General features: G+C 43.1%; 1 protein-coding gene across 1 annotated transcript in view; it reads left to right on the plus strand.

Annotated features, from left to right (window-relative positions):
• The window catches only part of LOC103373852 (homeobox protein Nkx-2.3-like), a 2768-nt gene extending 628 nt beyond the window's left edge, over nucleotides 1-2140 (plus strand). Inside the window, exon 2 of the mRNA XM_008303855.1 lies at nucleotides 1059-2140. Within this exon, the coding sequence (XP_008302077.1) occupies nucleotides 1059-1699 (641 nt within the window). The 3' untranslated portion in view covers nucleotides 1700-2140. The remainder of the gene's footprint in view (nucleotides 1-1058) is intronic.
• The last annotated feature ends 8396 nt before the right edge of the window (nucleotides 2141-10536 follow it).

Raw genomic sequence — 10536 nt, forward strand, 5'->3', positions numbered from 1 at the left:
TGCTGCCGAGCAAAATTGCAGAAGTGTTTTTTTTCTTTCTAGTTTTGTAATTTAACAAGACAAGTCTAATCAGCGGTAGTGGTTTAATAGCAATTTAACAGGCCATGAGTAAAGCCTCCAGGCGATGTGAGGCAACTGGAACAAGAAAATGTGCTTTGTGTCATTTTCTAACAAAAAAAACACCCTGCTGCTCCTCATTCACCAGAACATTTGAATAATATATTTATGTGACCTCAAAGATGCAACCCCACGAAAATCCAAAATACAAGTTGTGCAAAAATGCCAAATCATTTCTGGTTTGATCAAATAACTCCCCAGGATTCCTCCCAATCCGTGCAGAGCGGGTTGTGTCCGGGGAGGCCCGTCCTCCAGCCGCCACACGTTATCCCCATAAAGAGCTATCAAATGGTGGAAGTCAGGACCGGAGGCCTGAGACGAATCCAGTAAAGTCTGGAGATGTCAAACACTTTCTAGTGGTTCGGCAGCGAGTCTGTTATGATGTGTGGACCATAAACCGACAATTAGTTTAAAGAGGCTTGTAAAAGAAATGACACCGAGAAGTAGCGCTAATAAACACAGTCACAGCCAGACGCAGCGACCTGGGCTCCTCATGATCACTCATTAGAGATCAACTGCTGAAGGAATTAGGTTCGGAGCTGTTTGTGCTCTCATAAGTTCAGGGAGTCCCAAAATAAAACGATTTGCCCCAAACTATATTTGGTCAAGTCTGTATTTAGAGTAGAAAATATTTTATTTCCTCCTCTCGTTTTATTTTATTTTGTTCGAGCCCTCATGTCGATGTTTTACTTTTGAGTTTATATTTGTGGGACAAAAGCTTTTGTAACTTCACTGGAATTTGAAAGAGGACAGTAGAAAGGTCTCACGCTTGTCTCGGCAGATTTTCTTGGATCTGACAGCACTGATTAAACTTTAGCTTTGCTTTTGTTCAGAACTGTGGACTGAAATAATTGGCACAATATTCCTTTTACGCACGATGGTAGGAATCATGGTGGTTAGAGATATTAACACTTCCTATGTAACTCTCCCAACCTGCCCAGAGAACTGCGGGCTGTTATCCAGGGAGGAGGCAACAGAGGGCGGGCAGGGCGACTCAGAGAGGCCGGTGCAGAAGCAGAGAAGCCGGCGGAGACCCAGGGTGCTCTTCTCCCAGGCGCAGGTCTTCGAGCTGGAGCGGCGCTTCAAGCAGCAGCGCTACCTGTCCGCCCCGGAGCGAGAGCACCTGGCGACCACCCTCAAACTCACTTCGAACCAGGTGAAGATCTGGTTTCAGAACCGCCGCTACAAGTGCAAAAGGCAGCGGCAGGACAAGTCTCTGGAAGCGGCGGGGCAGCACCATCCGCCGCCGCCGCGGCGCGTCGCCGTGCCGGTGCTGGTTCGGGATGGGAAGCCGTGTTTGGGCGGTGCGCAAAGCTACGCCGCCGCTGCTCCGTACGGATCCAACCCGTACAGTTATAACGGATATCCGACCTACACATACAACAGCCCCGCTTACAACACCAACTACAGCTGCACGTACACCAGCATCCCCGCCCTTCCTCCGTCCAGCACCCCGAACGCCTTCATGAACATGAACTTGGGAAACGTGAGCGGCCTCGGCGGCTCCCCACAGGCCCAAACACATCAAGGGACAGCGGTCGCGTCCTGTCAGGGCTCCCTGCAGGGCATCCGGGCCTGGTAGCCTCAGCAGAACAAAACTAGTGTCCTTCATCATGGAGCTCCTTCATTTTTTGATCTACCCACAACCTTTTTAGTCGTGTGTATTAACTTGGTCAAATGAAAACAGTATTGGTTGTATCATGAATGTGCGTTTGGACTCACCGGTCCGGCGACTCCAACAATTACAAACTAAACGAGTGCGTCCACACAGCCACAGCTCGGGTGACTTTTTTCTGGTCCAGTATTTGCTGGTGCTCTAGTTTGGCACCGGCGGGCCTGAAGCACACATTGGAACCGGTTCGCGCATTTCTTCTGATCTGAACTCAAACAGGACGATCGGATTTTTAAATGTTTTTAACGTGGTATATTTTTAGGCTATGGACAGACTGAATTGCTTTAACGTGTTTTTGGTTCAACAGAGAATTGTTTTAGTCTATTTCACATCTATTCAAATAAACCCAAGAGATTAAAGAAGGTGCGTTTTGAGTCTGTATTCGGACAAAACTGTGGTTTGGCAAACTTTCAGCGTGATGTTGGGGGAAAGAAAAAAAGATTATTTGAATTCCAAAATTTAGCACAGTCACAGATCTGCAGCTGGACGGTCCTCTAAATACCGCAAATCCATCCTACACATGTATATATTTGAACTTCGCTGTGGGATCACTGTGAGTCACACTGAATCAGATGCATGGTGGCAAATTTTGCTCATAATCATATTGGGAGGAAAGCTGCTGGAGGAGGCCAGGCCACAGGAACTCTTTGTCCCTGTGCCAGGCGACGTGAAAGGAGGAAGTTATTCTCCATTTGAGGTCCTTTAAAGGACGCGATTAAGCACCTAAAATACCCCGAAGAGCGAGTCGCAGCCGGGCTGTGGAGCGGGAATAATGGCTCTTATTGGATTGTCGGACAAAAGGTGTGTGGTAGGCAGAGCCGGGCACTCAGCAAAGACAAAAGCGCACAGGGGCCGTGAGATTGACGTCCTAATATTCCCATTTGAGCGACAGGCAGCGGGTTATTCTGCGCAGAGAAGGGGACACGGAGGAAAAATGTGGTCACTTTTGTTCCCCTTCAGGAGGCTTTTTTTGTTCGTGGAGAAAAGCTCTCCGAGATCCCCAGCCGCGAGGCTTCGGGGGCAGCCGGGCTCGAGGTGATGGCAGCGGGGAGGCGTTTGTGTGAAAGAAGGGGGTATTATTGCTACAAGTTTCACCATTTATCCCGATGAGGAAAATGGACGGGAGAATTTTAAGGGGGAGCCCGATGAGGAGGAGGAGGAGGGAACACGGTTCGTGTCCTGTAGTCTATTATGTCGGTGTGAGGGTGTTATTTCAGCCCGGGCCGATGTTATTCTCCCAGGTAACAGACTAATCCTGGACGGGGAAAAAAAAAACGCCAAAATGATCATATAATGGATATTTAGGAAGGCTATTTACAATGCCACAGAAATAAGTCGAACAATCCAGTAATTCTACAGGAGCTGTGCGCTAAAGAGCCTTTTTACGCACCTGCGGTGGAAGTAAAGTCTTCACAGAATTATTGTTGAATTATTTTTGCTGCTTCAGTGGTCAGAAGTGCACAAAAGATGATCATGAACGTTTCAAGCTGTCGATTCAATGAGCTGAAGGATCCCAAACCAAATGAAATGTAACTTTAACAGTTTAAAAGTAATAAAAGTGCTTCATTCATTGAAAAATAAAATAGAAAAAGAATGATTTTGAGGAATTAATCCAACGACACACCACTTTAAAATGCTCACTTTAAGTGTAATTTTCATAAATGACTTCACCATCGAAATTAAATACAAAACGTGAAGCTACCAACGTGAGTCCTGAGACGGAGATAATTGTTTTTCTCTATTTTCTGGGATTTGAGATGCAAAAACTAATTAACTTAAAAACAAACAAGCAAAAAAACATACAAAGAAAAAATTAACAGACATGAAGATTACTAGTTTAGTTAAATAATGGCAGATATTTGGGGAGAGCAGTTCCTTTTAATTTACAGGTACTTAACAATTACGCACAAATGGATACTTAAAAAAAAAAAAAAAGACGCGCCGGTCAATTTCAGACTACAACTAAATCAAAGCTATGTTTGACCGCCTATATGGGACAAATAACTGTCCACCTATTTGCTAAAATAAATCTCAAGAAGATAAATTATCATGGGAGTACTGTGAAAATTAGAGAGGGAAAGCATCAATTGCTGTTTTTCTCTGCGCGTAATTGTTCCTCCGGCCTGAGAACAGTTGTTTCCCAAACCCATTCTGGTATAATTACACCCACACACACTCGTGTCCTAATGTGAGACAGCAGTAAGACTGAGAGCAAACAGCAGGAGCCACATTTACCAGGACATCTCCCACTGAAACACCTCGTTTGTAGTCAATCGCGCGGGTTTTCTGGATAAAAGTGGAACAGATCAAGAACGCGTTCGTTAAAAAAAAAAATGGAAGTAAAATAATGTGATATTTTAAAACAACAACAACAACAAAAAAAAAAACAAGGTACTTTCCAATGTTAGACATTTTTGTTCCTTTCAATTCAATCTGTGAAAGTGGCCTTAAGTAAAAGCTGATTTATTGGGACCAGGCAGAACTAATATCCGTCTGTTATCGGCAGTGATCGGTGCGTCTCTGCGGCTCCTTTTCCTGCCAGACTGTCGGTCTGTGCGCTCAGATTGAGATCTGTCCGTCCGACCTGTTAACCAGCTCATCTGCTGTTTGGGACAAAACAAAAGCTAAAGCGTTCTAATGCCTTCTCCGTACTAATGGGGATTAATTGGGAGGTAAACACAGAAAGCTGATAAGCTCTGCGCCCTGAAGTGCCGCCGGGCCGCAGGACACAGACTGATGGAGGCAAATAGAGACGAGACAGAGAGGCGTCTGGCAGGTACACACCAGGTATACCTGCCGGGTCACTGAGCACACAGCAACAACAACAAGCACCACCACAATAATAATAATAATAATAATAATAATAATAATATGTATTTGGACCTTTTTTTAATTTGGAAAACACACTGTAGGCATCTGGGTGGTTAACAAGTTTGAATAATAAAATCCAAGGAATTATATAAATATTATAAATCCACCAAAGGCACTTCAAATACTTCCAGAAAAAGCTAAATTTCTCATTTCCAGGCAGCTTTACAAGGTGTAATGGTGTTTCTGTTATTTTGTCCAATGCAACTTCCATCGGAAATTTAAAAATATTTAAACTTTTGGACCTTTTGGAAATCCTCATCTATTTTTTTCCCCACAACTACACCTACTTCTACTACTGCTGCTGTTCAGCTTGAGTTCCACCATTATCATATATTCAGTGGTCTTTACTGAAGTTAAAGCACCTCACTTAAGAAATACTCCTGTGAAGCAAAAGTCGTGTATGACTAATTTTACTTCGGTAAAACTTTCAATATATTATCAGCCAAACATCAGAAGTAAATATCGTCATTATACAGCCCTGTCACAGTTGTATTGTTACATACTGAAGTGTTATTAGTGGAGTCTTTTTTAACTACATTCTGCTTAACAGTTTATAATATCTTTGTTTCATGAGATGGTTAAAAGGTTAGCCTGTTAAATCGTAATCTAAAGCAACTCGAACGCTAAAATGGAAGCATCCAAGTCAAGTATTTGTACCTCAGACCTGTCCTGAAGTAGAGTACCGGAGTCACTGCGGTTACATTCCATCACTGCTAATAGTACACACTGTATTATTAATCTGCTGCCGTGAACTATTGTTTCTGCTTCCAGTGCTATTTCTGCAGTAGCATCACGACAACAACAGGAACGGTGGTGACTGACAGTAGAACAGGATGCCCACGAGCAATTCACCTTTACACACTCTCACACACACTCTCTCACACTCACACACACACACACACTTGCGTCACATACTGTATTATTTGCACCATCTGTTGGCTTGCTGATTTGTTTATTTTACAGCGAGCAGTTAACTGCAGCTGCTGTCTGATCAAGCACCCAGCAGTCATCACTCTGCGTGTGTGTTAATGTGTGTGTGTATCTTTTCTATTGACTTTCCACAGAGATGCCAGCAGATTTTCAGTTTGGAAAACCATATAAGTGGTTGCACCGCGTCCAGGATCAGCGTTTGGAACACGAACCGCACTGATATGTGTACACAACTTGATTTAAGCTCTTAATCTAACCTCTGCTTTGAAAAAAATCTTTATTTTTATGTCTCTACTCGGAGGATGCTGCCAAATATTTTGTGCATAAAGTACCGTACCTTGGATCCTCGCTGAACAATAAAGCAGTAATAGCCGGGTTTTACATCATTTGTACTAACATCAGCTCTCCACACTCCCTGAGGGTAGATCGAGCCGTGCTGACATTCTGTGGGAGTAGATATATATAAATATATATGCACGCATTTTAGTCAGTGAGATGACTCATTAACCAAACGGTGTATTAGTGCTTAGAATCCGTGCCCCGAGGAGAAAATACACACTTAATACGATCAAACAGGGCTGCTTCATCGGGAAACACTTTACAGAGTTTGTGTTGCTGCACAAGTCAATCACAGTGAGTGTTGTTAATAAACTAGAAAGGCAGAACAAGCCACAAAATCATCATATCTCCCCATCCTGTTAAGCCCTGGTGCGTTCCCGGAGTGTGTGACACGATAGTTTATATATTTTGTGTGACGTTGTTGTGACTGTTCACCAAAAACATGGACGTAAAAAAACCCACAAAATCACAAGTTGTTTGGTTTAAGGTCAAAAAATGATTTTGTTTGAGTTGAGTTTTAGACTTTTGGGAGCAAAAAAATTGAAACAAAGCAGCAGCTGAGTAAGATCCAAATGGATGTATTAAAGATCCATAAATCATTGAAAGGTTTGGTGTAATTAGATGCTTTTCTCTCTCATGTTTAGCTATTTATATATAATTAAAGCGTGAAGTTACCACATCACACATTTAGTTCATTTGAGAAAAATACCTGTTGGTTAAATTATATGAAAGTATATGAAAACATTAGCAAAACCCCTTTTTCCCTGAAACCAGGGCTGTCTGTGAACAGTTATCAGTGTGGAGTGTTTCTTGGCTCGCTCTCTGTTCCTGTCACAACACCCACATGTTGCTGCACAAAGTGCTGCAGACGCTGCTGCTGCTGCTGCTGCTGCTGCTTCCACTCTCACGACTCTCACCATTGGTCATTAAGGAGCAACACTCCTCCCATCAGTGGATGATCAATGAGGCGCTCAGGCTGCAGAGCTGAGTCCTGACAGGCCCGGACAGGCTGCCTTCACACACACAGAGACAGCTTATAGCAGAGAGCCATCTGAACGTACAGCAGAGTGCTATCAATGCAGCTAGCAGTTAGCACCAGTCACTGTGGATCCGACTTCCATCCACCTCCAAAGCAGCAACTCCTGCGTTCACCACTGCTACTCGAGGTAAAGATAAGACATTTCTACAAGCCCCAAGCACAAGTCAAACACCAAGTAAATGAATTATCAAACACGGACATCGATATAGCGCCACCCAGTCAATTCACTCGCCACATTTCTGGCTCCAGCGCTTAGCAGACAGTCCACAGAGTCCAAACACGTCCATCAAAGCTCTCTGAGATCAAAGCATCAGCGAGAAACCAAACCGCTTCATCAAACTGTAGTCGTAAAATGTCTCTTACCTTGTAGCTGCTTTGCCATGAAAGTTTGTGTTGTCGGTAAATCCACACCGGAATCAATTCCTACTACTTCCTGTGTTACACTGAAATCATTCCGGGCGTCTTTTGGCGGCTTCGTTAGCCGAAGGGAGCTAAGGAGTGAACGGCAAGCGGCTCGTCTTCAAGATGGCGCTCTGCTGATTCTGATTGGCTAACAGTGCTGTCAATCTCATGTTGGTGGCTATCGCTATATCCTATTGGCTCTAATGATTCGGAGGCGGCATCAATCACTGAAATCGACCAATCATTACGGAGATATAGCCTTGCGTCACCAGAGGAGCTTCACAGCAGTCTGATCAGCATCAGGACGCGGAACACAGACAGCGGTCTGGTTGGATGTTCAGAAAACTAAAGAGCTGCTGTGTGTGGATGTATTGAACACCATCAGTGATATACAAGTAAATATATAGTTTGTACATGAGAACATTCAGATGGTCACCAGTGAGCCAGAATGTGAGCTCACCTGAACTGTCTGGACTAAAAACTCTCTGATGTTGTTCTGCTTCACTTTATCAGAGTCACAATGTTCACATGTTGTCTCTGATCTGGGAGAGGTTCAGAGCTGCTTTCATTTGTGCTGTGTGCCATCTTCATTTACTCTGAACCAGTAACATATATACTGATATTTACACATCCAAACAAATCTTACAAGTGTTCCTTTTATTATGACACTAGAATTATTCACATAGACCTTGTGGCTGCAGAGATAGACTGTTTTTTATTATGGGGATGTCATTTTGGAGCAGAGGCCTGAAAAATAGCTCAGGGCTGAACAGGTTAAAGAACCCCCAAAGCTGACTGAAAGAATCATTAAAAAAAATGTAAGAATTTGCAGCATTTCTTTGTCTTCCATTAAAATACATTAAATGTTTTGGAATCTGAACTGTTGGTCAGACAGAACGACATGTTAGGAGAGGTCAGCCTTTCTCAGTGTTTTTCTGATGTTTCATAGACTTCAGTGATTAATCAGTAATAAAACCTATTGTTAGTTGCAGCTCTACTTTCGTGCCATCAAACCAAATAGCTCGAATGAAAATGAAGGCTCCTGTCCTTTAAAGCTCCACATACAGTACATGAAGAAGCATTCCCTAAATAAAGAGGTTTTTCAATTAGTAAGGACGATTTTTGAAGAAGAGACTTCTGAAGAGTCATTTCAGAACAGAAGTGACCAATCAGTAAAGGCCTTTTGTAGAATGACGTACTGCATGAGGCAGAAGTTGAGCTGGTTTGAATTTGGGCCGTCTGCTGCATCACCAGACTGGTTCCATCTTAGAATAATCTTGGAGAAGTGCAGTAATTCTCCGCAAATTGCTTCGTTCAGCTTGGGTGAACTTTAAAACATGAATTGACGCTGTTAGACGAGGGCAGTGGGATGTTGACAGGGCTGCCTGGGGATGATTATCGGCTGTGTTGCACTACCTACTTGTATTAAGCCTCTTCTATATAAACTGCTCCACAAGAGAGAAATGGTTTGCAGACAGTTCGGAGACAGTAGTCGTCCTCTATTTTGGACCGTGCTGCTCGCTGTTCCATCAAAGGTCAACGCTGTCAAGCCGTGCATATCCAAGTTCACCGCAGTTGGACTCTGTGCAGATCATTTGTTCAGATTTATTTGGCCCACACCAGTGAATCCGCTGGAATTTACTGATGTTGCAGCAAAGCTATGTTAGCGAGCCTTAAGGGAGCACAGATGATGAACTTTGCGAGTCTTATGATGAGGTAGAGCCGATCCTGACAAGCGCGATCCTAAAATGGTAAATAATTTTGCTGCATTTTACTGCAATGATTTGTTTTCAGACGTGTAATGAGTATTAGAGTCTCATAGATCTGATGCCTGTTGCTGTTTCCTACACCTGGTACATCAACACTGGACTATAAGAAATGGTCAGAAATGAAGATATTACTGCGAAATACATATACGTAGTAGAGGCAACTGTTTCAGTTACATATTTGTTGAAAGCTAAATATCAGCCGTGACTCTCGTGTGCTGAGCTCTGTGATCCCAGCCTGTGGGAGTTGGGCTTTAAAATGAGATATTCACCAATTTAAAAGTTGACACCTCCAAGCTTTTCTGTATAAGTGCTCTTTAGAGACTGCACTGTGTCTTCTCAGTCAGCCCATGTACATGTAATGCTTACTGACGTCAGCATAATAGATGTTGCAATGGATGTGGATGTTTGGAAATGTCTTTTTAACTGGTTTCCCGTGTCCTGCGGAGGGGAGGGAGAGACGGGAGGAAGGCAAGCCAAGAGAACGGCTTTGGCTCGTCCATCAGCCCAAGATATCTAAATATTTATCCTGTGATCCACATTTATCCATTCACTGCTGCAGCTTTCTGGGTCTAAAACGTTATGTTTCTGGGAAGATACACGAGTATACGGTGTTTATCCAATGCTACCCACAGAGATTTATCCTAAACTGACAGGATTTGCAATAACATACATAAATTGTGCTCCGTGTGTGTGTGTCTCACTAAAAATCATTAGAGTCATTAATTCGAGGCCTGCAGCAGCAGCTGGGAAAATCTGGGCAGGAGAAGTGAATGAGTAACACTTGCATCAGCAGTTGATGTCCAGGTGCTCTTGAGCAAGGCACTTAACTCAAAGCTGATATATGTGAATTACCAAGGATGACCGCACAGTTTGGAAACTTAAAGGTGCAGTGTGGGAAAGTAGCACTTCAGCTAATTATACTCAAATGTATGGCAGGAACTTACACTGGTTGTGAGTGCACACCAAACGTAGAGGCTTCTGAAAGGGGTGAGTGTTAAGTGTTAATTTTAAATGGAAGAAATCAGGCATACATCCATGGACAGGGTGTGGCACGAAAACCAACCCAAGGCAAGTACGCTGTTAAGAAAACAAAGTCTCTAGTAAACATAGACTAATACATACACATGGACTCTTTAAGGGCTGCAGGCATGCTTGTTTAAACTGGAGAATTACCTTGTGATAATAATATAACTCACTTCTTTAATGGAATTGTAACGTCATTCCCTCTATCTGGTCACAAGTGTATATACTTGTTTTTGTTTTTTTTAAACTGGTAATACGTATCATTTTGAATGTTGGACTCCACTGGTAAAATGGATCATTTTCACAAGCTTTGTCAAAATTAGATTATAGCTGAACTGTTTTTTTTCCCCCACACTGTTTTTCTGTCATTTGGC

The sequence above is a fragment of the Stegastes partitus genome, unplaced genomic scaffold (assembly GCF_000690725.1).
Source record: "Stegastes partitus isolate 25-593 unplaced genomic scaffold, Stegastes_partitus-1.0.2 Scaffold2082, whole genome shotgun sequence".
Taxonomy (NCBI): Eukaryota; Metazoa; Chordata; class Actinopteri; family Pomacentridae; genus Stegastes; species Stegastes partitus.